The sequence below is a fragment of the Anguilla anguilla genome, chromosome 7 (genome assembly GCF_013347855.1).
Source record: "Anguilla anguilla isolate fAngAng1 chromosome 7, fAngAng1.pri, whole genome shotgun sequence".
NCBI lineage: Eukaryota > Metazoa > Chordata > Actinopteri > Anguilliformes > Anguillidae > Anguilla > Anguilla anguilla.
The window spans coordinates 48,091,249-48,118,931 of record NC_049207.1 but is presented as its reverse complement, the minus strand read 5'-3'; the positions used below and the strand labels follow the sequence as shown (position 1 = coordinate 48,118,931).

The 27,683-nt window shown below is 43.4% G+C and overlaps 4 protein-coding genes across 8 annotated transcripts; 1 reads left to right on the top strand and 3 right to left on the bottom strand.

The window, feature by feature from the left end:
* Positions 1 to 184: 184 nt before the first annotated feature.
* Positions 185 to 14,217, bottom strand: dnm1l (dynamin 1-like). Of its 4 annotated transcripts, XM_035427218.1 has the most exons (20): positions 13,938 to 14,217; positions 12,183 to 12,327; positions 10,682 to 10,717; positions 9,212 to 9,258; positions 8,458 to 8,529; positions 8,118 to 8,204; positions 7,770 to 7,932; positions 7,168 to 7,288; positions 6,673 to 6,804; positions 6,108 to 6,314; positions 5,521 to 5,641; positions 5,279 to 5,434; positions 4,965 to 5,054; positions 4,673 to 4,765; positions 4,147 to 4,200; positions 3,573 to 3,647; positions 1,766 to 1,933; positions 1,264 to 1,373; positions 847 to 1,006; positions 185 to 555 (listed from the first exon to the last, which is right to left on the bottom strand). In XM_035427218.1, exons 1-20 carry the CDS (start codon positions 14,037 to 14,039, stop codon positions 499 to 501), a joined length of 2,196 nt encoding a protein of 731 aa, XP_035283109.1. In that variant the 5' UTR covers positions 14,040 to 14,217; the 3' UTR covers positions 185 to 498. The 4 variants fall into 4 exon arrangements, with proteins under 4 accessions (XP_035283109.1, XP_035283110.1, XP_035283111.1 ...); XM_035427219.1 differs by lacking the exon at positions 10,682 to 10,717 and having other exon boundaries at positions 13,938 to 14,215; XM_035427220.1 differs by lacking the exon at positions 3,573 to 3,647 and having other exon boundaries at positions 13,938 to 14,214.
* Positions 14,218 to 14,483: 266 nt separating this feature from the next.
* LOC118232123 (dnaJ homolog subfamily B member 9-like) lies at positions 14,484 to 19,107 on the bottom strand. Its single transcript, XM_035426760.1, has 3 exons — positions 18,983 to 19,107; positions 17,219 to 17,454; positions 14,484 to 16,953 (listed from the first exon to the last, which is right to left on the bottom strand). The coding sequence occupies exons 2-3, from the start codon at positions 17,433 to 17,435 to the stop codon at positions 16,523 to 16,525; spliced, it is 648 nt and encodes a 215-aa protein (XP_035282651.1). The 5' UTR covers positions 17,436 to 17,454; positions 18,983 to 19,107; the 3' UTR covers positions 14,484 to 16,522.
* A 60-nt stretch (positions 19,108 to 19,167) lies between these two features.
* Positions 19,168 to 21,845, top strand: LOC118232121 (THAP domain-containing protein 5-like). Of its 2 annotated transcripts, none has more exons than XM_035426757.1 (3): positions 19,168 to 19,383; positions 19,888 to 20,095; positions 20,762 to 21,844. In XM_035426757.1, exons 1-3 carry the CDS (start codon positions 19,301 to 19,303, stop codon positions 21,512 to 21,514), a joined length of 1,044 nt encoding a protein of 347 aa, XP_035282648.1. In that variant the 5' UTR covers positions 19,168 to 19,300; the 3' UTR covers positions 21,515 to 21,844. The 2 variants fall into 2 exon arrangements, with proteins under 2 accessions (XP_035282648.1, XP_035282649.1); XM_035426758.1 differs by lacking the exon at positions 19,168 to 19,383 and adding an exon at positions 19,413 to 19,580 and having other exon boundaries at positions 20,762 to 21,845.
* A 471-nt stretch (positions 21,846 to 22,316) lies between these two features.
* Positions 22,317 to 25,465, bottom strand: avpr2l (arginine vasopressin receptor 2, like). Its single transcript, XM_035426759.1, has 2 exons — positions 24,447 to 25,465; positions 22,317 to 24,022 (listed from the first exon to the last, which is right to left on the bottom strand). The coding sequence occupies exons 1-2, from the start codon at positions 25,285 to 25,287 to the stop codon at positions 23,934 to 23,936; spliced, it is 930 nt and encodes a 309-aa protein (XP_035282650.1). The 5' UTR covers positions 25,288 to 25,465; the 3' UTR covers positions 22,317 to 23,933.
* Between the last annotated feature and the right edge of the window lie 2,218 nt (positions 25,466 to 27,683).

The window sequence follows — 27,683 nt, the reverse complement described above, 5'->3', positions numbered from 1 at the left end:
AACCTGAAAATTGCCTCTCTATTCTTGGTAATATTCCAATTAGACCCTCTGTTAGACACACAGAGCCCACTCACAATATTGAGTTGTTTGACTGTAGCAAAATTGTCAGTTTCCTTTACTTCAGTCGGAATACTTCACCGGGAACTCGCATGCTTACACCAATCAAAGACACAGAACAGCAGAGGAGTTTTGTATTTTTAACTTTAATTTACGGTACACCTGCAGCACACATTCCCTGGTAAGACACACTACGATGGGCCTTACGGAACAAGGTTACATACATTCCTCTTGGCAAACACTGACACACAGGGAGGGGGTGCGCACACGGGTGAAAAGCGATATACTATGGCCTTTATTTTCGTGTCTGTACAGTAAATAAAATAAACGTTCCACACATAACAGTTTACAACAGTGCGTTTTTAAGTTGGCTGTCCGTAGACTCTGAACAGAGTTTTGTTTTCGTTTTTTATTTTGGTGGTGGGGGGGGGGGGGGCGTCCTCACCACAGGTGGGTCTCTCGGATCTCGGCGATGACCTGGCTGGCTTTCTGCAGGGCCTGTGAGGGGGGGGCAAGAGAGGAGAGGGGTTGGCAGGGCCAGGGAGCATTTTTACACTGTGTCTATGTGAGTGTGTGTGCGTGTGTGTGAGAGCGTGTGTGTGTGTGTGTGTGTGTGTGTGTGAAAGAGCGTGTGTGTGTGTGTGTGTGTGTGTGTGTGTGTGTGTGTGTGTTGATATGAAAGGTTTGAGAGGTTGTACAGACTCAGAGTATTTCTCAGCATGTGTTTGTGTGTGTTTGTGTGTGCGTGTGTGCGTGCGTGCGTGTGTGCGTGCGTGCGTGTGTGCTTACCTTCAGCATGTCCGCCGCCTCGTTGCGTCTCTGGGCCATGTCCTCTGACTCGGTCAGCAGGTCGTCCAGCAGCCCTGCTTTGTACAGCTGCCCCACCAGCTCACTCTGCAGGCTGTCCTTCACGTGGTTCACCAGGAAGTGCATTACTGCCTTGGGCACGCTGGGGGGGGGGGGGGGGGGGGGGTTGGGGGGGGGAGGAGGGAGACAGAGACTTTTAACCTATACTATTTTGTTTATATTAGAATAAATGTAACATTATTTTTGTTATGCTCTTCATACTTGACTGTTAATTGCTTTTTTTTTTTTTTTTAAATGGCAAGTGAAATGGCAAACACAGGCAAGACTGACATCATCAGCCTGCAGAACACATAGACATGTAAAGGCCGTATTAGGGACACAAACAGTTTCAGACTGTACCTGTCCTGGATGTTTTTTCTGACAATGAGGAAGTAGGATTTGATGAGCCTCTCTATGACCTCACAATCCCTCTGCTCCCGAGCAGACAACTTCCTGGCAACTGGAACAGGCTGCAAGCGACAAGAGTCAATCAGTGGCCAACAAAACAGCACGAGCCAATCAGTGACCAACAGAACAGCATGAGCCAATCAGTGACCAACAATACAGCAAGAGCTAATCAGTGACCAACAAAACAGCATGAGCCAATCAGTGACCAACAAAACAGCATGAACCAATCAGTGAACAAAACAGCAGGAGCCAATCAGTGTCCAACAAACAGCAGGAGCCAATAGCTGACCAACAGAACAGCAGGAGCAAATCACAGTTTGAACTGGGGGGGGGGGAGAGTTGCAAACTGCGGTGTGTACAACAGGACAGGTATTACTGCAGCCCCCAAAGAAGGAGGGAGTGGTGAGATAATAAAGAGAGAGAGAGAAAGAGAGAAAGAAGGAAATGAACGCACCACATCCAGCAGGTTGACGGCGTATCCCTTCATGGGGCTGGCCGGGAGGGGGGCCTGGGGAGGTCTGCCGTTTTGGTCTTCCGCCATCGCCCCGTCCTCTCCCTTCTTTAACTTGCCCCTCCAGCCCCCTGCGCCGTCCTGCTCCCCCTGCGGACCTCCTGCCGCACCCTGTGGAGGGACACACAGTTGGGGTCAAGGGTCAAGGGTCACAGAGGCCTGGACAGGTCACACCTTCAGTCTAACAGAGCAGAGCACAGCTGCCATTATACAACACTACATGGCCAGTAGCAGCACTGACATAATGCAGTACTGGTGTAATGTAGTGCAGCATAATGGTTAGGGAGCTGGAGCTTGCAACTCAGAGGTTGCAGGTTCAAATCTCAGGTGCAGCACTGCGGGTGTATCTTAAGCACGGTACTTAGCCTTAAGTTAAGTAATGATGCAATTCGCTGAGCTTAACGAAGCAACACAGTCATCATTGTGCTCAAATGTCATCTAGCACAGGTACGCAAACGTGTGCTGTCCAAAGACAATGCAACGTGCACAGTGCTTCGCTGGGGACGGGTGGCTATCAAGCATCGTTGTTCCACACACACACACACACACACACACACACACACACACCGTGAGAGAACTTCATCCGACACACACCCGGTGTATACTTCAGTCAGAGGTCCTTCTCACACAGGACTAGCTGTGGGTGCATTTTACCCTCGCAACCCCCGACACCCACATAATGCCAGAATGTCCTTTCACAAAGGAGATGGTCGTTTCGACGTTAAACTCCCCAGATCTCTTGCCGTGACTCACCTGGAAAGCAGTGTCTAGAGTGCTATTTCTGTCTTGAGTGCATTCAGTGGCACGCTAACAGCAGTTGTTCAGTCCCCTCCCCTATGCAGACACCGAGGTACATGAACCACAAACAGCTGCTTAAAATAGAAGGCTTATGGCTCACTGTGAAGGGCACTACAGTACTTGGGTCTAGGCAGTTCACACTAGTTTACAGTTTTTTGTTTGCAGTAAATGGTGTCAGGTCTGTGGTTATGCAGTGAATCCTAACGCAAGTTTCCGAACAAGTATTAAAATTTTTTTTTTTTTTTAATTCAACAAAGCAGAAAACTCTGAAAACTCTCCCCACAGGAAAATTCGAATGGGACTACACTTCCCTAAAGGTGTTCAGAAAAGCAGTGAGTGCATCAGAGAGATAGAGACGTGGGGAAAACTAGTCCTGTGTGAATTGAGGTGCAGATAAACTCACAGCAAAGCAATACAGGAAGGCACCCAAACAAAGCTCATATGTTAGAGAGATTTTCTCTCACTCATCTCTCTCTCTCTCTCTCTCTCTCTCTTAGTCTCTCTCTCTCATGCAGCTGGTCGGGTTAGGGGAGGGGTGGTGAACAGGAAATGCAGTGATGAGAACTGATGGTTTATGAAGCTTAATGAAGCTTTGTGAGCTTTTTTGAAGCTTTGTGAAGCTTAGATTCATTCAGTATCAGGGCTAAATGACCTGGGGTATAGCAAGACCTCCAACTACAGCTCAGAGCAGCTCTACCCGCCCTACAGACGGAAATTACTCAACTCGTTCTCTTTCGTTCTATTAAGTCTTAATTCTATTCTCTTCCACTCCATATTATGGAAAATGATGCTCTATTGTGATTCTTATCTAATTGTTTATTCTGTTAAGACACCAGTGATAGTGCAGAAGGAATAAGGAGGACCACATTTCCCAGAAGGCCAAAGGAGGGGGGGAGGGTGAAATCACAGCACTGCAAGGGGCATGCCAAAGCCAGGCAACGGTGCCACACACCTTGGCCCCCTCAGCGTCGCCGGGGGCAGCGGCCTCGCTAGGAAAGACAGGGGGCCCGCTCGGGCCCTTTAAGGACTACAGAAAGAGGGGACGTCAGATTAGAGAAAGGAGAAGAGACAGAGAGGCGCGACCTTTGACCCGCAAGCGAAGGAGACTCACAAAGGATTCACATTTACTGCCGCAGCCTGCCTCACACCCCAATTACTGCCTACGCAGAGAAATACAATACGTTTGTAAAACATTTAGCTATGAATACAGGGCTCTACATGCTCCCCAGCTAAAAAACTTAGGAGCACACTAATGCATCCCAACTGTTAGATGTGCTCCTAAATTGCTTTCACAGTTAGCACACATCGATTTTCAGAAACAAGTGTTCCTAAAATGGGAGCACTGTGGAAGTCTGGAAATAAAAGAGCAAGAACCTGCGCTTGTTACTTCAGTCTTATTGTTTCTTTTCAGTAAGGAGAAAAGGCCTCATTGAAGGAGAGGATTTTAGTGACTCAATGTTCTTTGAGCCTTACTGTGAAGCAGGCTCGCGTCGTTTCGGTAAAAAAACCGCAGCTGAAAGCCGTACCTTGTCGCGGGGCACGGCTGAGGGCAGCTCTCTCATCCTGTTCCTCCGCTGCTCCTGAAGGAAAGAAACGACACCTTCAGCGCACAGCACGACCGACACACAAAATTATTTCTCCGCCAGAATTCGCCGTCCTTTGCAGGAGGACTAAAAATGTATGAGAACCCTGGAGCAGAACTATGCAAATGCTCAATTTCCACCACGTCAGGTTCAGAGTGAACCGTCGCTATGAGCTCTCTCCAAAGAGCAGCAGGATGTCCTCTCCTTACCCAATCCCAGCATGCTCTTTGCTACCTCGCAGAGAACTCTGTGGTGTCAAATTCATTTGCTTGTTTGTAGTTTTCCATGTCCTGTTTCTTTTCATCGTGTACTGTATATAAACATGTTGAATGTATGTAGCACAGACAGCAAGAGATTAATTTTATTCTGTTAAACATTGACAAAGATCAACCAATCAAAACATCAATTAATCAATCAGCTAATCAACCAGCCGTCCAATCAGAGGAGCCGCTCCTCTCTCTTTCCTCACCTCTATATTATTGTTCATGACGCCGCACGCGTCGGCGAAGTCGGGGTGTTTGGTGTTGATGTACGCCAGCTCGATCGCCACCAGGTTATGAACCTGAAACGGATGAAGGGGGCGGAGTTAAGACAAAAATAGATAAATGAATGAGAGAGGAGGCAGAAGATGCATAAATGAAAGGATGAGGGGAGAAGAAGACATATAAAGGGGTGGGGGGAGGCAGAAGAGAGATAAATATAACTGGGGGAGGGGGTAATGACTGAGGGGGCGTGCAGAGTGATAAAAAGGACTCTCTCACCATCTCATTGGTCACTGGCAGTCTCTTCCTGAGGAGTGAGGTCACCACCTCCACTATGGCATCATGGAGCTTTGGGAACCTCAGCAGCTCCTGGGGGTATAGTATAGTATAGTATAGTATAGTATAGAGCAATATAGCACAGTGGACCTGTGTGCTGTAGTATGTATATCATGGTACAGTGGAGTATAATTACAGCATAGTATACTTGTGTACTGGAGCATGTATACTACAGTACAACAATAGTACAGTATAGTGCACCTGTGCACTATAGCATGTATATTATACTACAGTACAGTGTGTATAGTATAGTGTACCTGCGTGCTGTAGTTGCTGCAGTGCTGTATAATCCTCTGCATCTCCTCATGCACCAGCTCCACACAGCGCAGACTGGGCTCCTCCAGCCGCTTCACCTGCCTCTTCACCAGCAGCTCAAAAGACACCTCGGGCACAAAGAGGGCCGGGCGGGGGCCCTGCGGGGGGACGGACACGCCTTTACCCAGCAGCCCCTCCAACACTCGCCACGGACATGAGAGAACACCAGCGCCTCCCAGCTCACCGTGGCATTCCGGATAGCGGTCAGGACGTCTATGGTGGTGAGACCTCCCAGCGGATCCACCGATTCTAGCGTCCGCCCGAACGTCTCGTGGAATATATAACAGATTCTGGCCCCACCACATCTGCAAAGTGGGACAAAAATGAGATACTAGTCCAACCGAATATGCCGATTGTTTCATTGGCGGTGATTACCGACAGGAAGTCAGTCTGCCCACCGTTAATTACCGCTGAGGAAGGAAATCTCATAAATAATTAAGCCACATGTGCAGGGCGGCAGTGTAGCATAAAGGGTTGCAGGTTCGATTCCCAGGGACGACACTGCCGTTGTGCAAGGTACTTCATCTGCATTGCTTCAGTATATATCTGGCTGGATAAAATGACACAATGGACATGCTATGTAAAAGTTGTGTAAGTCGCTCTAGATAAGAGCGTCTGCTAAATGCCAGTAATGTAATGTAATGTAACCTACACTTTTTGTACCCGCTGGTACGGCGCGAGAGCTCCTCCCACCCCACAGAGAGAGCTCCTCCCACCCCATAGCGAGGGCTCCTCCCACCCCACTGTGGGCGGAGCCGGGCGCACACTCACAGCTCGGCGGTCTCGATGTACTTGGCGGTGCCCTCGATGGTGTTGCAGTACTCGGCGGCGAACTTGGTGATGAGCTGCAGCAGGGTGGCGCTCTTGTCCTCCACGGGCTCGCCGTAGCTGCTGAGCAGCGATTGGTACTGCGCCGCCAGCACGTTGATGCGCGTCTTCAGCTCCGGCAGGCAGTCGCGGATGTGGTGCATCAGCAGCCTGTGGGCGAGCCGCGGAGGTTAGCGTCTGCGGGGGTTAGCGTCTGCTAAGGGCAGCCATTCTGGCTCCGCTCGTGGCTAAGGCTGGAGCCACACGTCCTCTAACGAGGTCACCTGGGATCATACTCGCCTCCCACAATTGGCCCCTTGTGGCCATATTTTCTATTTTTAAAACAGTGTTCCTTGAGTGTGTATCAGTCACATATTTTGGAAATCCCCACACAGCAATATTTCTGCTTTCTTTGTCTCCTTGCTCTGTCTGTATTTTCAATTTGAAAAGGGACACACCTCAATATATCAGCCAAAAAATGTACACAGCAGCAACATGAGAGTGAACAGAGATGTATAGACAGCCCCACCTGTTCAACGTCCTGGCGAGGTATTTGGTTCCGTTTCTGTTGGCGAGGGAGGGGTACTTCTTCTGCAGGAAGGCGTGTTCGTCCCGTATGGCGTCCGCCACGCTCTTCTTATTATTGATGTCTAACTGACTCCTGCAGGCCAGGGCAGGAAGCGCACAGTCAGACAGGAATGCAAGATAAAGAGCATTCCTTCTCTGAAAGTCACCTGCTATTAAAAGAAAACCAGGCACGACGAGCTTTGAGAGCATGATGTCCCGTGAATGAGGGGCGGAGCTAACATACACCATCGGTGACTCACCAGTTTGAGCCAATCATTGTGCTTTGCTGCAGAGAGCAAAAACACTGCTTGATTCAGCCAGGCACACTGTGTAACTTTCATTTGGACAAGTGCTATATAAATAAATAAAGATTTAGACTTTGAACTAATTGACAGCTTGGGTTTTGATGAAGCTGATGTCACTCGTCCCTAGGTGCAACGGTGAGGGAGAGACGTGCCTGTTGACAACCCCGATCAGGCCCAGTTTGACGGGAATGACCCGACCCATCAGCACGTCCATGGCGTCGGTACCGGCATCCATCAGGTCCAGTTTGGTCACCACGGCTAAAGTTCTCCTTCCTGTTTGCGTTAAATGGGGACGGACACAGGACACAAAGCAAATGCGTCATTTACCCAGCTAAACTTATTTACGCACAAATTACTAACTAATAATATTAAATAATTCACGCATAGGAAAAAGCAGGACAAATGAAGTCCTGCCAAAATATACAAACATTGTTCCAATACTTCATTAAGAGTATGGAATGGAACCATTTTGGACAGTGTTCCCCTAGAATACAAAAATAATGACTAAATCATCCAATGTTTCAGACCCATAACTCTTTGTCAGAACAATTAAGGGGTCTCCGTATGATCAAATCACTCGCAATCCACAGAAGCGTGGACCGGACTGAATCGGTTTGCTGACTGGATGCCAGAAACAGGTGGCTTCCATTAAGAGCACCTGTATGCTGCATGTAAAACCTGGAATGGCACCAGCTGCTGGACACGGATCTCTACTCTGAGAGACTGTGGTCAGAGGTCATAGGTGAACACTGACCGTCGGGGTCCACTTCTCGAGCCACTTTGAGCGCCTCGGAGGTGGCCATGTCGGTGTTGGCGGCCGTGACGGCCAGGATGATGCAGTTGGGGTTGCTGATGTGTTTCAGGATGAGCTCTCTGATCTGGATCTCGATGTCTTTGGGCTGGTCTCCCACCGGGACCTGGGGGGAACACACAGAGGCGCCATGATGCACCCAGATAGCGAGCTCAAGCCAACTGAACTCTGCGTTTCTACGGTTACATTCTCAGGAAGTGACAAGAGCATACATGTGCAGAACTCACTCAACCTGCCATCACATGACATGTGTGATGACTGTAATAGAAGTTCACAGGGCAGCAGAGATACCTTAGTGATACCTGGCAGGTCCACCAGGGTCAGGTTCACCACATGAGGAGAGAAGATTTTCAGGTGAATGGGCTCATCGCTGATACCCTGGAAGAACAGAGAGTGTCACACAACACATTTTTAGTGAAGGCAAGAAAGGAGCGGAAGAACTAAAAAAAAAAGAAGTCCAGAGATAAAGAGCCGGCCATAAATAGTTTCAGCTAAATCAAAATTGGATTTGTGTTTGTATCCACTACGAAGACCCAGTTTATAAATGTGTCAACTCATGCTCTGTTGATTATAAAGGACAAGGACTCCAAAGGGTAGCAAAAAATCCGCCTGGTGACCGTATCTCTCTCACCTTGTTATTGCCAGAAATTCTTTCGGTTTCATTTTCTATTTCTTGCCTGATTTCATCAAAATCTGTGTAGATCTGAAAACACAAGCAATGGAAAAAATGCCTCAGCACAACCTCAGCACAATAAAAGCCATTTATAGCACAGTCCAGCAAAAGGTTTCCTCTGGCATATCTAACTGGTCTACTGTGCAAAAAGGTTATTGTGATACATTTCCCGGGGCACACATTTGCTTATCACGGGTGTAAGAGTGTACATATGATGCGCCTCTAGATGAGGGGTGCACAGCAAGGGCCGATCCTTTTCAGGATTTCGTGCCAACTTCTCTTCTTAATTATTCAATACGCTCAATCATATCTTGATCTGAAAATTGCATAAGCGCCAGCTACAGCTGCACACTGCAAGTGTATCCTACAGAGTTTACTGTGCTCAAGTCCAGGAGTTAACCAGCCTAGTTTATAGAGCTGTCAAAAAAACTAAAACTAAGGTAATTGGTTGGAACAAAAACCACCATGCACACCGGCCCCCCAGGACCGGAGTTGTGCACCCCTGCTCTAGATATAAAAGAGTCTTTGATAATCTCAACAAGCAGAGCAAACATTTCAGGGAGCACATTTGAAGAGACCTATTTTTGCTCTGAGGAATAAACATGAAGAAAATTGTCTATTCATTATCAGGTATCATAGTGGTTAAGATTCACTCCGTCATATATGACTCTCTGTCATATATGGACATAGATTTATCTTAAAAAGCACACACCTTGTTTTTGGTGTGTAGAAATTTTCCCCATTCTTCTCCATCGACTCCTGTGGAAACAAGTATGATGTTAGAATCATGGAATCAAGCCCCGCCTTTGGGGGGAGGGGCATGAGGCGGGGCCTCACCAAGAGGTCAACACAACGTGGCAGAGGGGACTGGCCCAGTTGTAGACACGCCCCTTTCGTGCCACTGGCCAGCCCACCCTCGTAGCACGACAGCACGACCGCCGTTGTCTTCACGTTCACGTTCTCCGCTGGAAACGTTCGGCTGGAATCCGGTCTTCGTTCCGCGGGACCACAGCCAGTAACACATTTACACGGGTCTGTTTCCAAACTAACTTGCGCGGGCAAGCGAAAATGGCTACGAGTTCGGCTCTTACGTTAGCAGCGTAAAAAAAGTGCCCAAGTGCAAGCCACAATGAAAGAAGCGCAGTGCATTGTGGGAAGCGCAAACATTCTCCAGCAGGGGTCTGCAATGAAAGCCCAGGAGGCCCTCAGTGCCTGCAGGTATTTGTGGTTTCCTTTCGAGCGGCAGCCAATGAAGGCCATGAGAACAAGGTGTGTGGATTCTTTAGCCAATGAACAAATGAAATAAATCACTGGAGCTGAAACTGTCCACCAGCAGACATTTTGGCTCTCCAGGACTGGATTCTGACAGGTGCATTCTGGTCTGTAACATCTTACTGACCAAACTCTCACCCTGCAAACTAAATTCTGCTGAAATATGTTCCAATTTGTAGAATTTAAAAAGCACAAAAGCTATCAATATATATAATAGCAATAGTGACAAGTTGTAAAATGTAATATGAATGAAAATGTCTCATAGTCCAAATTTAAGCTGTGAGGAGCCAATAAAGATAAAAAATTAAAGTTTTTAATCCTGAACTTTAGTTTTAAAAGGTTTAAATTACTTTCAATGCAATAATGTTACATTTGAACAAATGATTTTTTTTACAATAGGTAATATGCATGACTAACCACTATTCGTCATTCTAATTTATGTAGCCATATGGGGAGGTATTTGAAGAAGTCCAGCTCCAAATTCCCAGTTTAAATACTCATTTCAGATGAAATAATGCAACCAAATGTGATATTAGAATGCTCCAACAGATGGCTCAGATTCCCCTTGGGGATTTTGGTTTCTGAATGTCATTAATCCAGATGTTCGTTAGCGCATTCATACACTGCGGTGCAGCAAGCCTTCAGAAATAAACAAATGAATGAATGAATGAATGAATGAACAAATGAATGGATGAATGAATGAATGAATGAATGAATGATAAACAAATCCTCATAACAGCCGCACAGTGACCATTAGCCTCTACGTTCAGCCCAAAATTAGACCAAATAAATACAAAAAAATAATTATAATTTTTAAGATTATGACAGGGGAGGGGCCCGAACAGAAAAGAGGGAAGAAAAGAGAAAGAAAAGCAGCCAATCGCAGACAGAAACCAGAGGAAAAGGAGACCTTTGTACAGGCGTCCATCTTTCCACGTGCTGGGGTCTGTGGTTTTGGAGAAATGACAGAGAAAGAGAGGTGTTAGGCACAACTACTGTACAGCAACAAGAAATGTGCGGTCCTTACTGGATCTGCCCATTACCCACAGAACTTGGGTTTAGGTTTGGCTACACATCCCAATCCGGTAAATCACACAAGGATATATTCTCAAAAGGTGGGTGGATCTTGAATACGTTTACGTGACATCGCACAAACGCTGTAACTGCACTGTGGTGGTCGTTTGAAGACACAGAAGTCTCTTCAATGACTGAAGTTTATTCAAAGCACTGCATTTTCCGTGTAGACAAAGCGTAGCCTAAATGTCAAACCATTCATTTGATTGTGTTCCATAATATTTGAAATAAACTTTCAAATAAGTACGTGTTCATTATGTACTTTGTTCGGGCAGTGTAAGCCTTCATTACGGCTTCATTTAGAATTTTATACAAAGAGGACACAATTTGCATTTCTATAACTGTGGGCCCAGAGCTCTTGTTTGAATTTTCATAATGTCCCTAGCTCAACAGACATTCTGAAGTCGAATGATAGGGAAAATACATTAGGTTCCTGTAATCTCTCAATCACAAAGGTCGAGACAAACTTTTGCTCTTATAAAGCACCAAATGACAAAGACCTTCTCTATGCAGAGTAGCTAACTATTCAGAAACGTTCTTTGTTGTGTAAAAGATGCAGTGACAAATGATGGCTTAATGGCTCCTCTTAGTTGAATATTCACTTATTGTTACAAGAATTTTACATTTTGAGCAGTTTCTCTTATCCTCTCAGCAATTCTTTTTTACCCCCTGTAGAGGACATGAGTCAATGGCTTTAATCTCAAGAACCACATATTCTGCTATTCTCAAATTTACACTACATGAGACATTAAATTAAAAGAAAAAATAATTTTGAAAATATTTGCACAGCGACATGTTTTCGTAATCCGAGATGATAAAAACATGTTGTATTTGTCATCTTATATTATGTCAAAAATGTTTCTCTGTTCTCTACCAGTTAAACAGAGTTATTCTTTAGAAGGATATTGAACGTTTTTCAGACCTGCGATACAGCACTCAAACAGCACTGTGCTTCAGAGTAGCACCCTTAAAAAACAAAACAAACACTGACATCAGCTGTGCCTTTTCAAACCGCTGACCACCAGGATAACACAGATCCAGAACAGAAGGCAATGACTGCGTCAAAATGTTACGACATGCACGCACAATCACACACACACACACACACACATATACAGGCACACAGACACACACTCGCACGCACGCACGCATGCACACACGCACACACGCACACACACACGAGTGAGAGTGTGTGAAAGAGAGACGGACAGAAGGAGGAATGGAAGGAGGGAAAGAGAAACAGTCAGAGAAAGAGAGCTTTAAATGGACTCCCGTTAAGCAGAGACAGGGAAGGTAACAGACGGGGCAGAGCGTATGTGGTCGGAACGTTTAGGTACCATTCTCTTCACTGGTCTTCCTGCGGTCATCGGGGTCCACATTTACCAGCTGCAGGATCAGGGGGCGTCGTGTGACTACGCCCGTTCCCCGCGGCAACAGGTCCCGGCCAACCAGGCTCTCCAACACCGAACTCTTTCCGCTGCTCTGGATATTGTGAACATTTCATGCAAAAACAAAAAGGGGTCAGGGTGATGAGGCATCATTCGATTTAATCACAGTCGTCACCAGCTCGCTAACTGAATTTAATTCCTGAAATTACCCATGTAGGCTAATTACTCCACTGTGAAAGAAGTGCTATATATGGAATATCAGTAGGACTGTACTACAACAGCGGCTCTAAGCACTTGAGACTAGGAGAAGGAAGCTATTCCCCGTAGCGTTTGTGTGTGTGCGTGTGTGTGGGGGGGGGGGGGGTGTAATTATAAAATCACATGAACGGAGCCTATACACAGAATAGGTATCCAATCCGAGGTAGCCTACATAATAAGATAAGCACGTGTACAAACACAGACAGGTCGTCCTAATTCTGCCAACAGTCTGTGCCATACAGGCGGATCTTGCCAAAGGCTCGACACACAAGTCCACTAAACAGACACCTAGGTAAACCGATGCTCCAGATTTTGAACATTTTTAAATCTCCACTTCACAATGAGATCTTTCTCCTTAAAACCATGTGATGAATAAATGTGACACAAGTTAGCGGGCTCATGATGCACCCCATCACTGAGAATGATAATGACTTTTCCTTTTTTTATTTTTCACATTTAAAAAAAAAAACAGCAAACCATTTTGCAGGGAGGATTCTGCGAAGTGAAGTACTGAGGGGTAAGAATACGTTTGAGAAAAGCTGGGATTTCATCAACAACTAATTAATTTTGATATGCTTGTGATACTCTGCACACGATACTGTGGGCACAATAATAATCCATCCTACACACTGAACTCTATGATATAATACTGCAATACCACCTCCTGTCCTTATCAGTTGCCCGACTAACCCGGGACTACGCTATAGCACAAACAGAATTGGGTCTTCACCTGCACCAATTTTACTGAATTGAAATTGAAACAATATATATTGGTACTCGGCAAGCTAGCTAGCTATCTGCCGTGGTGAAAGCCATACTAACGTGTTATTTACCGTTTTCAAATGCAAGTTCCCCATCTATGTTTGACCTTAAGCTCAAGTCAGCTATTCACAGCTTTCATCTGTTATAAGAACAGCCTTTTTTAGTTTACCAGCTGCACTGTCGTCATCGTATACTGGTGAGCTCTATTCTAGTTGCGTTTTTTAACCAGCTATTTCGAAATAATGCATGCATAGCTAGCTGCGTTATGCTGATCTGGGCACGATTATTTTTGTATCTCCTGACTACCTCAAAGTTAGTCGCAAGCTTACAAACGCTCTAACGAAGACCTGTCGTTGAAGGACACTAACACGTAGTAAGTTCCATATGCATATAATATATGCAGATAGTCGGTCTAGCTAACGTTGTTTCTATCCAGTAGCTAGCTAACGACAGACGTCAAATATGAAAGCAAAAGTGCAGGAATGCTAGCTGCAGACAATTGTATTTTTGGGACACTGGTTTAAACATACAGTTTAAGCATACTGTTGTATCATCAAGCTAGCTAAAAATCTTTTTTTATCTGCCGAGCTAGTTTTTCTGAAAAAAACAATAGCTTGGTAGCGCTACATATCGTTATCCTAGCCAATGTTAGCTTGCTAGCCAATATCAATGTGTGCTTTTTACCTGTGTTCCAACAACTGCAATCTGCGGCAACTGGATTATATCTGCTCCCACCGTGTTGAAGACGTCTTGAAGTTTGTTTATAACGGGGATCAGGGCTTCCATGGTTCGGCAATACAGGGACCTGTCAAAATGAATGAGCTTACAAGCTACCCTGCAACACGCACAGGGACAATGTCATAGAAGACGGCGGCCCTCGAGACAGCCACCATTTAACCAACCCGGCCTAGAGAATAACTGGGCACTGTTAGTCAACGCAGCATTCTGGGAAACGAAGTACCTAAAATAGCAACCACCAACTATTCACTTCCCTACACACTTTAAATGGACTACATTTTCCAGGCTCTACCGCCTAACGTATGTATGACGTTTTCAATCAAGAGGGCGTAGCTCGTTGTCGAGACAACAGGATCTACGGGTTGCAGTAGCAGAAATATGTGGTTCGCAGGGAGTTACCCAGCCTGCCACTGAAAACCTATGGAACGCGATGCTGTAGTTGAAAAATAATATTAAAATGTACTTTGAATGAAAAAACAGCACAGCACAATGTAGCGGCATCAATATTTATTCTTCCAAACAAATGCACAATAATACCATTTTTAAGACCGTTGTGAAATGTGCATTTCATTCATAGGATTAAAATAATGAAAGTGCAAGACAATCTAATCGTATTTCAAAGTCCACAAAACGAGGCCAGCAGGTAACACAAGCAATACGGAAATTAAAGACAGGAAAAGAGAAGAGCTGGCTCAATATATTGCACGTATATGGGAGGACAGAGACAACTGAGGATAGGATATGAGGTAACAGTTGGTGTGTTTAAGGTAGAACATCAGGTGATTACATGGTTGTCTTTTGCTTTATGATAAGATTAAATTCAGTTACACTATTACAATGGGGAAAGACTGAAATAATGGTTTCTAGAGATAATTTTAATATTAGTCTAAAACAGGTAGCTTACATCATGCCCCACTCCCTAAGCACTAAAAAAAATACTTCTAGGTGTTTACATGTGTTGTTTAAAAAAAATGAGTTATTAAAACTCACCCATCATTAAAAAACCAAACCATTTCAACACAGATCAGTTACACAATCCACAGTTATCGTTTTGCTGATGTAACCTTCTCAATCATTAGCGAGACACCATGAGGGGGGAAAAAAAGCTCACAAAAGCATTAATAATCCAAAAAATATTGCTTTTTCCTAAATATTCTGAAGAGGAAAGAGACCTTCAGTCAGCATTAGCTTTTCCATATTTTTTTTTTTTTAACTCAGTAATTGGGTGTTACTGAAAATTAAACTCTGAAAGAACAGGAAGTACCTCAAAACATATTGCATTTTCCCCCCATTGTTGAGTGAGAAGCACACCCTTGAAGTACCAGACATGTGAATAGGGAGTTATAAGGGCCATATTTAAACGAAAACATTCCATTACATACTGGCAAGCCACTTGTATAACAAAGTTATAACCTTCAGGTACCATGACAGTACTTTCCAGAATGTTAATCAACATAACATTCGGGCAAAGTGGAGTCTTCATGCATAACAACTAGGTGGTGTTCACTTCAGAGATAAACTACAAAAAGAAGAGTAAGAAAAAATCAACATGAAAAACAAGACAATGTGATCCAAAACAAATGTCTGTTTTTTCCATGCCTTCCTGAGAATAAACCGGTATGGAAGATCCAGACGCACAATATTTTCCAAAATCTTGTGTCATATTACCATATTATGTTGTGGTATTGTTTAGTATTAAATTCAACTCATATTTGAAATTAACAACAGATAAAAATCAGCAACCTGAATGTTATAACTGATATAGCATGGTATTCTCTGACACCAACAACACCTTCAATTAAGCACCATTGACAGTCTATAAATCACAATTATTATTTTTTACCTGTTACAGGGGTTTTAACACACCTTAGTTTGTGCGGTGGTGCCAAGAAAAAGAAAAAAACTCCTGAAGACCACTTCAATAAAACAATTGCTAACACATCGGAGTTCTGTTATTATATTATTATACAAGGCTTTTATCACAATGTAATTAAAAGTCCAACTTGCTTTTTTGTGAGATTAATTATTGTTCATGAGGAACCTCTCGATAAAAGCTATTATATAATTGGTACCAAACTGGTCAGCTGGTACAAATCAATACAAGCAACGCTTGCCAGAATCAAAATCAGTTAAATGCCATGGGATTTTTTGATGGTTTCTAAACAAGAGGTGTTAATTAGCTGTCTATAAAATCGAAAAACAATAAATTCTAATTTTTAGGCTATTGCTTACAAGAAGAATAGCTTTCAACAGAATAAAGGGACATTTTAATGCTGCAAATTTTTAAAATGCGTTAACCTGTACTTGTGTGTTGCTTTGAATGATTTGACAACAGAACTAAGCATGTTTCACTGGCCTTCACTACTTACAAACATGGTTATCCCCCAAGCAAAAAACGAGCTTTACTCCATTCACAGCAGTAAATTAAATTAGTTCAATACCACACGTAAAACATGCCAGCTCCTCCCACCCCAACCTAGGGACCAATGGGGTGTCTTCAAGTGCTGAGGTGTTCCCGCCCTGCCGCAGGCTCACGAATTCGAGCAGTCGGTGTACGTGGTGACCATGTTGCCACGGCGCTGTGTCACAGTCCGGCACTGTTTGGCCGAGCCCTGGAACCTGCTCTCAGTCCGCGCGGAGTGGCTGTTGAAGGTGAACATCTTTTCCATGTCCTCGAACATGTCGTCGAAGAGTCCGCCGCCAAACGAGCCCTGGAAGTGCCTCTTGTGGCGACTGTGCGCCTCCTGGTGGGCCTGGAAGGCACTGTCAAAGTGCTTCTTCTGACGGGCCTGCTGGTGCTGCCCGAAGATGTCAAAGTCCTTGAAAATGTCGTCGAAGTTGAAGTTGAACGGCTGGTGGAAGTGGTGGCCGTTTCCGGCACCTGCGCCGTCGCCGGGGAACGCTTTGTGTCCAAACTGATCGTATTCCCGCCTCCTCTTCTCATCTGACAACGTCTCATATGCTGAAAGAAAACAAAATAAACAGTATTATTTAAAATATATATACATTACATTTAAAGACAAAATGTCCGCCCTACATATATACAAAGCGTAATTAATCAGTGTGGGGCAAGGTACTCTGCTTTTACACGCATTCTTTTACAGTTAAAGCAAAATCTGGAGTTGCTAACCACTGCTATGCAGACACATAATGCATGAGTAATTCCATAGTTGTGTGCGACCTGAAATGAAAGTGCCCGAATGTTAATCTGTGGAAAGAAAACTCACCTTCAGCAACCTCTCTGAATTTTGCCTCGGCGTCAGGGCTCTTGTTCCTGTCCGGGTGGTACTTCATCGCCAACCTGTGAAAGGCCTTCTTAATCTGACGTTCAGTCGCGTCTTTCGGCACGCCCAAAATGTCATAGTAGTCCCTTTTGGCAAGTATCAGTTCGGTTATCATCAGGATACAGACTGCGAACGTTAAGGCTGACTGTGCAGTTGCCATGTTCGTGTTTGTGGTTGCCCTGTGAAAGAGTGAAGTAAAATGTCAGTTAACTGCTGCACTTCTCAACTAAACGAGTACAAGATCACAGTTTCAGATTAGTATTCCAGTAACAAGGAACACATACAGAGGTAAAACGTATATGGGCGGTTTCACAGGCACAAATTAAGCTGAGTCATTGACGAAACTGAGTTTTGTATGGAGAATCTCCAATCAACTGGGCTTAATCTGTGTCTGTGAAACTGGCCCATAGACTTGTAAATTCCTTAAAATTATATAATCATATTTTTAATTTCGAGAAACTGAGATCAAGAACAGCAAACCCTCAAAACATATGTGATAAAAACGTCATTTTTTAAACACACCGTCATGGCTAGTCAAGGACAATACATTTTGTTATACTTTCAACAGACTTTTAAATAGTCTACCTTTGTAAAACAAAAATTGTATATTTGTAACACAAAAGGTTCCCATTTTGAAACAAAATGTGTTGAAACTAACACAAAAGTAGTAACATAAAGGGTTAGATATTAACAAATCCTTTCTGAAAAGTTTTATTCGGCTTAGTTTGGGTTTATGAATTAAGCCCAGAATCATTCTGAAGGGAGGAAGTACAATAATTTAAATGTATTGCCTGCAATGAACTTTGCAAAAGACATTTACTTATACAAAATGATGCAAATAGAAACAATGTTGAAACAAAGTAACGTTAACTGGCTCACGTTTTGAAAGACAGCGTGTTGCCCTACTTTACCTATTCCTGGGTTTTCCTTAAATGGCCAAGTCACATTAACACATCCATCCGCATTAAGTAGGTCGATAGCGAGCAAACCTTACCCAAGTAAAGCAAGCTAAACGAATGTATTCAGTGCGATATAGACGCTGCAGGTAACACCCAACTAGCTAGCTAGCATGGTTGTCAAACCCAGCATCAATGTAACCAACTAGCTAGCTAATCAACTGACAGCTTGACCTATCAACACAGCCCTGCAACTCCCTGTCAGTTTAATGCAAATAAAATGCAGTGGCATAACGTTAGTAGCATTCAGTTGCATAAATAGCTCGCAAGCAAGGCGTATTTAACGTGTCAATAATGACTTTATAGCTCATTCTCGACACTCAACAGCGTTGCTAACGTTAGATCATTAAAAGCGTATGCTGACGATGCATCTAAAGTGTCTACTGGCGGTATGTATCTATGTAGCTAGATAACTAGCTAGCTAGCGTTAGCTGCGTACTACACTCGATCCCATTGACTCTATTATTTCAGTAATATTTAAATTAAAGTGTATTTGAAAACAAAATTCGCCAGCTATTGAGCAAAATAAAGTAAATCCGTTCGTTGGCAGCTAGCTGCAGTAACTTGGTCAGTATACAGCTAACGAAAGTAAGGTCATGTTGGCTAAGATCAGAATATGTGATGTTCGTTCCTTGGGCATCGACAACACATCAAGTCAAAAAAGACTTGAATTACATTGAAACCTAAAAATACACAGTTGATGCTAGACATTTGCAAAAATAAACTTATTTGATCAAAAGTGTGAACCTACCTCACTCCACAGTCGTCACCACCACTCCAGTCTTTCACTGCCAGTGATAACAACCAGAGTGGCCCCGCATTCCAGCGCCAGAACACCACGAATCTCAATACTATTGGTCGCTTTCTGTACCATGTGGTCTTGGATGTGTCAGGCACGTGGAACTGTTTCTGTCCAAAAGCGGCTACGCAACATCCGCCTTCCACGACGTCATCATTAGGAAATAGAACATGAAGGAAAGCTTAAGATTTCTAGCGTATTCGGGCTTAATAACAAGTGAATATATCTTTATTCCTTTAGCCGAAAACAGTGTACCTCCTCAGGTTTGAAATGCCTCGTTACTGTGCTGTAAAGCTGTGTAAAAACCGTGGTGGTATACCTTCGAAAGACAACAAGAAAATTAGTTTTTACCCGTAAGTTTTACGTTCTCTAGAATTAGCTGTTGTTGCTAACATGCTGGCTAGGAATTTTATACAAAACAAGAGGTTAACAGTAAAGAAACATGAAATAGCTACTACTGCCAACAAGCTGCACGATCAGCTATCATTGCCAACATTAACCAATAACGTTAATGGATGCTGAACTTTTACACAGTTTGCTAGCTAGCTAGGTGAGTTTTTACTCCTTGGATACCGAGTAAATAACAGCTTGATACATACAGCTAGCTCCGTATGATTACGTGAACGTTACTAGCTAGTTAAACATGCAAACAACGTTTGCTAGTTTGCAGTTGGTAAGAGATTACTTGCAGCAGGGTAATGACACTGCTACGGTCTGTTAGACAGGCAAGCGTGAACAGTGGACTAGCTGTAAATTGTTTGCAAGATGGAATAAAATGTGATTATAGTGGTTAAGTGTTATTAGTGAGAGCTTTGCATTGACTATGCAATGTACTGCCCTTTGTTCTTTATTTGAAGGTTTCCTTTACGAGACGAAGCACGACTGCAGAAATGGGTTGATAACATGAAACGCGAGGAGTGGACCCCGAGTCGGCATCAGTACCTGTGTAGCGATCACTTCACGGAGGATTCTTTCGATCTACGATGGGGGATACGATACTTAAAGCACACCGCTGTGCCTACCATTTTCCCCTTCATATACGAAGGTGAAGATACCCCCATACAGGTACAATGGGGAAACATGTCATATGCATCACACAAATTGAATAAGCTGTATTCCAAAGCAGTGCTACCCAATATTTTCTCAATTATTTGGCCAATTTTTCATCTTACCATCTGAAGAGAATGTGGTCATTCTAAGTTTAAGTTTGGGGGTTTATTGTGTGGACGTGTGAAGTTGTTTGTGAATTCTGTCTGTTGACTTGTAGTCAGAAGGTACAGAAATGAATATTTTTTAAGGGGTGAAGGTCTGTGATCATTGTGGTTGTTTCTGTGGGAATCCCTAAAAAGTGCCAAACTTGTAACTTGCGCCTGAAGGCATAACTTGGCGGGATGGCATGTGTGCCATCCCTATATAGCATAATTCTTGTGTGAGTAAACTTGTAGCAGAACTTGCACTAAATGGCCAAAAGTATGTGGACACCTGATATCCAACGCCTCATTCAAAATTATAGACATTAATATGGAGTTGGTCCACCCTTTGCTGCAATAACAATCCCCACTCTTCTGGGAAAGCTTTATACTAGATGTTGGAGCATTGCTGCATGGATTTGCTTCCATTCAGCCGGAAGAGCATTAGTGAGGTCAGGAACTGATTGGGAAATTAGGCCTGGCTCGCAGGCGGCTTTTCCTCATGAGGTGGAATTGACGTAATTTCCCACTTTTGTCATAGGATGAAGTTAGTAAGCTTCGCTGTAAGAAGAACTTGAAGCCAGCGCGCAGGAAGTCCGGCATCGGCGTGAAGCCTGTTGGGACATCGGCTCCACCCAAGAAGAGAGCTCTGGTTTTGAAAAGGAATACGTGCGGACAGGACAAGGACGATTCGGCGGAGAAGGAGCCGGAGCCTGCGGCTAAGGCAGCCGACCCTTCGTTTCCCACCCTCTTGCTCATAAGGGACCTGGACCTGGAAACCGTGACCTCCCGTGAAGCTGCCATCACCACGGAGACGGCCAATCGGTCGCCGGGGGGTGAGAGGATACTGGTGACCTCCTGTGTGGGAGCGCCGGGAGAGCTCCGCCGCGGGGCCGACGGGGGCCGGGCCGCGACCGCGCTGTGCGCCGAAACGGCCCCCCCGTCGGCTTCGCCCGAACCCGTGAGCGACAAGCCTCCCCCCGAGGCCGCGCCCATGGACGGCGCCGGCCCAGGACCGCGGAGCGGGGACGATTCGGACAGGCCGGTCACGGACGGCGAGCACGGCCTGCTGTACGAGCACTCGTACTCGCGGCAGAACACAGACAAGGACCAGCTCTGGAGCAAGATCGCCGGGCTCCACCTGAAGATCACCGAGCTGGAGAAGAGGGAGGAGGACACGGTCGCCAAAATTGCCTCCCTGGAGGCCGTCATCGCTCACCTGAAGAGAGAGAACGTCGTCTGCGCGGAGAAGCAGAAAGAGCTGGAGGACTACTTTACCACCGTCTTTCTCTAGGGGCTTAGCCTCTTGTGAAAAGTTTTTATTTTGTACAGGTTTCGCATTTCACCATTTTGTAATGTACTTACACAGACGTATTGCACTTTGCACTGTTTGTTGCAGTGTAGGTGCATTGTTCTGCAGGAGAACTGTATTTCAAGGGGGCGTGTATTTGCACCTTTCCTACAAAATAACTGAGAAAAAATTGGCTGTGCCAATTCTGAAATGTATTGATGAAATCCATTTCTGGGGCATGACGGGGTTGCAAAATGTTAGGAATTTTGTGTCCTGGTTTGCAGAGAGGAATGATGCAGGTTTGAGAATTTTCTAATAAAATAGTAAAATCTTTGTACTTTTGTACTTTTTTTTGTGGAGGACAGTATTATGTCTGATCATTTTTAAAAACAATAATGTAATATTTTTGCCATTTTGCTCTGAAATCTAAATAAAATGTATTTAGCTGTGTCCAATAATGTCACTGCATAGTTTACAAAGTTTACATGTCAGAATGACTTATCTAGAGTTTCCAGTGGTGTGCACCCTACAAACAAGTAGTCTCAACAATTCATTTATGCATTCCTGGCATGATGTTTAATATTGATTTTGAAGTTTGTCCCTGTCACTTTTGAATGAACACTGGTCAATGGTATTTCATTTCACTTAAGGTTTTTCAAAGTCGAAAGAATGTTGACTGCCTGAAATTTCTGAATTTTAACGGAGGCCTGTGAAGGAATTTTAATACAGTCAACATTTACCATGCAATCCAGATGGCCAAATTTATGAAAATCAATTAAGTGAGATGCTGTCAGAAAAATGCTGGAGGGGAATGTGAAAACTGGAAATGACCAAGCCTGAAGTGCCCAAAATAACAGCAGGTAGGTACAAAAATAAATAAATAAATAAAATCATATGGGAAAAAATCCAAACACTGGTGAGGAAAAAAAAATGAATAGTCTAAGTGGGTGGGCTCATTCTAGCCAGAGGTATTAATTAATAACTTAGTTTAATTCACGCCTGAAATATATTAAATACATTCATTCATTTGTTCTGTTACGTACATAATAGTCATTCCAATGTGACCTTCCACAGTAAATTACAGCCAGAAAAGAAAATGTACTGTGCAAATGACCTGAATTTGCTGATGTCAATGGGTGTGCATAAATGTAACCATGTCTTAAATGAAATATTGTATTGACATTGCATGATATAGTAATAATAATAATATCAATGATAAATCTTTATTTATACGGCTCTTTTTCAAACAGATGTTACAAAGATAAAACATTTAAAACGGCTAAACAATTACAATAAATATAATATTAAAGCCATCAAGTACAAAAGCAGATGGTAAAACCAACAGCAGAAGGCAAAAGCAATTACAGAAATGCCACTTTAAACAAATGAGTTTTCAAAAGTTTAAAAAAAAAATGCAAAACAGGCTCTAATAGTTAAAGGGATGTGCCCAAAGATTGGATGTGCTCTGTATTGGAGAAACAGAAAAAGATCTGGGTTTGAGCTGATCTATTGTAAGTACCCTTCGGGGATGTATGATGTCAGTAATTCTGTAATATAAGGTGGAGCCAGACCGTGCAGTGCTTTGAAGTTGATGAGTAAGATTTTGAAATCAATTCTAACTCTTATTTAATGAACAAGAAATAAAATATTTGTTTGGATTATTGTAGAGTGGACTTCTGATATATACGGAGGACTATTGATATTAGCAGCAGGCAACAGACAGAGGGCAAGTGCTTCATTTTTTAATGATCCACAAACATTGCCACAAAGAGTAACATCACATAATAATACACTATATAAATATATATATTTTAGTCCTGATAAATGAATTTTAACACTTTTTTGTGATTGTACAAAAACAAACATGGCGATACACCAGAGCAACATCTACCTGCTTAAAATAATTACGCCTTCAGTCAGGGACTTGGATTTTGGAGCCAGACAGATGTCCAACTCTAACATTATTTGACTTATACTGCACAGGATATACTGGACTTTTGGACAGTGCTGAAATAATGCACTACTTGACGACTTTACCAGCTTAAGCCATGCACCTTATCTTGATGCATGTTACAGTAGCATACATCAAACAACATTAAGCAAATTTACAGAAGTTTTGCCATTCGTTTCGTCATTACAGCACTGTGGTGTGGCAGTAACGGAATAGGACTTGTAACTTGCAGGCTCAAATCTCTGCTATATGGTCTTTATGACTTCAAAAGCGCCTGAAATACATAGACATAGGCAAACCAGTTGTATATAAATTTGGTATTATGTACCTACCTTGTATAAATTAAGTTAAATAAATAAATAAATAAATAAATAAATAAATAAAAAGTTGTGTGCTGGAGCCATCACCAGTGTTTTGGCATATAGCTGACGCTTTTCTGGCGGTGCAGGCGTGTTTGACGCGCCCGTCTCCTCAGTTGGCTCTGCTGTAGTATAGGTAAATCCAGGGATTTGTGCAGCTGTTGAGACTGGCCAGCAGCATGATTGTAATGAACGCTGGACCTGAAAGGAGCAGACGGGAAATCGTGAGCACCACCGCGACAGCCCTAGTAACACAAACCACAAGTGTAGCCTATTATTGTGGTTCCAGACCAAAACAGATCCTCAGTTTGGCAATTCATATGTTATCACGATGTACGTATAGATTAATGATTTCGGCAGTGAGGGTCTGATTTGACTATCAAAAAAGTCGTTCGACACAAATTTAATCGATACTGAATGTATAAATATAGCTGTTTTGGTGGATACAGAATTAATCTCATGAATGTAGAATGAATCGTTTGGGAACTCCGGAGTATTATTGATTTATTTATTCACGGAGGACATATGACAGTCTACCGTCTTTGCGGGGCTGAGTGTTAAATTGTGGTCTTTTTAAACCACAATATCATCTCATTTACATGCATACGTAATGTTCTGCACGTACCGTCAGTTGGCGCGGTACTGGGGCTCCACACGGACCACAGTTGGACGACAAAAAATGGACTCCAGCATATGGTGTACAGAAGAATGATGACAAACGTCATTTTAACCGTTTTCATCATGGCACTTGATATACCCTTCGCCCGCCCTTCTGTTTTGTCAGACTGCAATGTCTTTCTTTTCATATTCAAATAAATCTCCAAACAAATCTTTATTTGGCAGTAAAGAAGAATCACGGCTGGAAAAACGAAGACCGATAAAGTAATCCAGGTAATATATGCTTTGCTCCCCCAGGGTTCTATGAAAGTCGCCCAGCAGTCGTACACGTGTCTCTCAACTTCTTGCAAAGAAAAAATGAACAGCTGCGGGGTGCTGAACAGAAGAGACACCAGCCAGGATGCCCCGATCGCGACATATCTGCGAAAAGAACCTGTTAAGAAAGACACCATGGGTCTGCAGACGGCGTTGTAGCGGTCTACGGTCATGGCAACTATCATGTAAGTTGAAGCAAACATTCCGACGACTTGAAGGTATTTCACCGCTCTGCACACGAAGTCAGAGGCTTTAAAACGGTGCGTGATTTCCATCGACAGCTGCGGCAGGACTTGAAAGAACGCGACCACAAGATCAGCCAAGCAGAGATGCAGAAGGAACAGTTGCGTCCTCGTGTTTCTTTTGCGTTTCCTCCACAGTGCGTATAACAAAAACGCATTTCCGCAGGCGGCCAACACAAAGACAAACCCCAAAACGCCAACTTTGATAAATGCAAAGCGTTTCTCCCCCTCTCTGTTCTCGCATCTTGGATTTTCGAATCGCCCATATTCTGAACTGTTGTTGCAACTCATCTCAGCACGCACAGTTTTTTTTTTTGTTTTTGTTTTTGTTTTTTTTATTTCTTATTCTGGTAGTAGTGTGCGGTTACTCTAACTTAAAAAAAAATCTTACACCGTACTTTAGTGCAATTCCATGATCGATATTTGACAGTGGAGAACAATTTGACGCTCCAGACAGCAGCGGGTATGCCTGGCCAATCCAACGTCTGAATGATCAAATGGCTGGGCGCTGCCTTCTTCAGCCTACGGAGTGCAGGAACAGTTTCGCTATATGACTGAATTTAATTAATGGGTAGAAACACTATTTTGTTCTGCCAAGTTGAGTACTATCTTAATGAGCAGACATTTCGTGAGCATTTGGCCCGACCATTACCTGTAGCAGGAGTAATTAGAGCTATTCTTATCGTCTCCTGCACGAGCAGGAAAGCTATGTAAGCTAAGGGTCAAGTAAAACAAATTCAATAACTTTCCTAATGCATACACATATATAACTTTTATACTTTTTCTTTCTTTGGAAAAATGCATACTTTTTTTCTCCAATACAATAATGTACACAACGCATACTATATATGATAATTAATATGCAGTCACACTTCCACATTTTGGCTCTGAAAAACTAATTGGTTGTTTTAGCAGTAGCCTATGTTTGTGGCCATTGTCCTGCTGCAAGGTGAAGTGCCGCCCAGTAAGTTTTCAGCATTTGGTTGGTTGGATCAGAGCAGATGTTTCTGTTCGCTTTAAAATTCATCCTGCTGCTGCCATCAGCAGTCACATCAATGAAGACCATTGAGCCAATTCCAGTGGCAGCCATACATGCCCAAGCCATAATATTAGCTCCACCATGTTTTAAAAATGAGGGGCGTGCTTTGGATCATAAGCAGTTCCTTTCTTTCTCCTCACTTTCCTCTTTCCATCACTTTGATACAGCTGAATACTCATCTCATCTGTCCATAAGAGTTTGTTCCAGAACAATAAAGTTTTTTAAATGTACTTTTTTAAAAACAAACTCTAACCTGACCATTCTGTTCTTGAGACCTACTGTTCTTGTATCTTGCTGCAAACCCTCTAAGATTATGCTGGTGTGTTCTCTTTTTTATTCTTTGACACATCTGTGCCTATATCCTGGAGAGTGTTCTTGATCTGTTCGACTGTTGAAAAGAGGTTTTTCTTCTCAATTGAAAATATTCTTTGGTCATCCACCACAGTGGTCTTCTGAGGTCTATCAGGTTACTGACTGTTACTGAGCTCACCAGTGTGTCCTTGCTTCTTAACAATGTGCCGAACAGTTGATTTTGATACCCAATGTTTTGGTTTTGTATTTGAATGATTTATTCAGATTTTTTCACCCTGTGTGATGGCCTGCTTTTCTGGCCTTGACACTTATTTGGTCCTCATGTTGAGCAACAACAGTAACAGACTCCAAATACAAATGCCACACCCAGAATCAGCTCCTTTTGTTTTTTGTTTTTGTTTTTTTTGTACATGAACTAATGATGCAACAACACACAGTTGGCCAAGAAACAACTGAGCAGCCAACTGTCCAATTACTTTTTGTTTTCTAAAATGGGAGGATTATATAGAAAAAGGGCTGAAATTCCTACACGTTTCGCTCGATGTCGATGTAAATACCTGCAAATTAAAGCTCACAACCTGCACTTTAACCTTAATTGTTTAATTTCAAATCCAATATGCTGTAAAGAAGAAACTAACAAAAATTATGCCACCATCCTAATATTTACAGACATTGTGTGAAAGGCAAGAATACACCCTGGATGGGTCACCAATCCATTTCAGGGCCCGCACACCATTCACTAACACAGCCATACCCTAAGGACTCTTTGTCATTGGATTGGACTGTGGGAGGAAACCAGAGCACCCAGAGGAACCGCACACGGACACACGGAGAACTTGCAAACTCCACACACAATGGCCATCCACACGGAAATCTGCACCTTCATTCTTGTGAGGCAATGGCGCTGCTCCCTGCACCACCGTGCTGCACATTTTGAGCCCTTTACAGAATGTACTGGGCGTGCTCTAGAGTACGGTTTAATTTATGTTTAGGCATTTTGTGTGCTCTTATCCACAGTAGCTTCAATAAGTTCCTCTAGGCAATGACAGCTGATGTTGTCAGCGCCGCCACTGGTTGTAGCAGGTAATGCTTAAACACAGTTAAGTGCTGTAGTTGGTGCAAGACAGAGCTCGAGACTGCAGGGTTTTAAGTAGCAGATGAGTCTGAGGGTATGTTTGTCAGAAGTAGCATAGATAGAGCTATTATACCGAGGAGTTGAGTGTTTGTTAAGTCAGGCTGCACAACAATGAGTTTTAGTGGTCACTGACATTAATGGACATATGCAAATGCTTTCTATAAAGAGCCTTGATCATGGAGCGCTTCATTTCTCAAACAT

What these genes read in the sequence shown, in the direction of transcription:
- dnm1l (XM_035427218.1), bottom strand. Translation starts at nt 14,039, where the DNA reads ATGGAAGCCCTGATCCCCGTTATAAACAAACTTCAAGACGTCTTCAAC. An exon ending in AGATGGACGCCTGTACAAAG is followed by an intron (nt 9,259 to 10,681) that starts GTCTCCTTTTCC and finishes TTGTTTCCACAG; the next exon opens with GAGTCGATGGAGAAGAATGG. An exon ending in TCATGAACAATAATATAGAG is followed by an intron (nt 4,201 to 4,672) that starts GTGAGGAAAGAG and finishes TCTTTCCTTCAG; the next exon opens with GAGCAGCGGAGGAACAGGAT.
- avpr2l (XM_035426759.1), bottom strand. Translation starts at nt 25,287, where the DNA reads ATGAGTTGCAACAACAGTTCAGAATATGGGCGATTCGAAAATCCAAGA. An exon ending in CAGTACCGCGCCAACTGACG is followed by an intron (nt 24,023 to 24,446) that starts GTACGTGCAGAA and finishes TGCTCCTTTCAG; the next exon opens with GTCCAGCGTTCATTACAATC.
- LOC118232121 (XM_035426757.1), top strand. Translation starts at nt 19,301, where the DNA reads ATGCCTCGTTACTGTGCTGTAAAGCTGTGTAAAAACCGTGGTGGTATA. An exon ending in AAGAAAATTAGTTTTTACCC is followed by an intron (nt 19,384 to 19,887) that starts GTAAGTTTTACG and finishes CTTTATTTGAAG; the next exon opens with GTTTCCTTTACGAGACGAAG. An exon ending in GTGAAGATACCCCCATACAG is followed by an intron (nt 20,096 to 20,761) that starts GTACAATGGGGA and finishes CTTTTGTCATAG; the next exon opens with GATGAAGTTAGTAAGCTTCG.
- LOC118232123 (XM_035426760.1), bottom strand. Translation starts at nt 17,435, where the DNA reads ATGGCAACTGCACAGTCAGCCTTAACGTTCGCAGTCTGTATCCTGATG. An exon ending in ATTCAGAGAGGTTGCTGAAG is followed by an intron (nt 16,954 to 17,218) that starts GTGAGTTTTCTT and finishes GTTTTCTTTCAG; the next exon opens with CATATGAGACGTTGTCAGAT.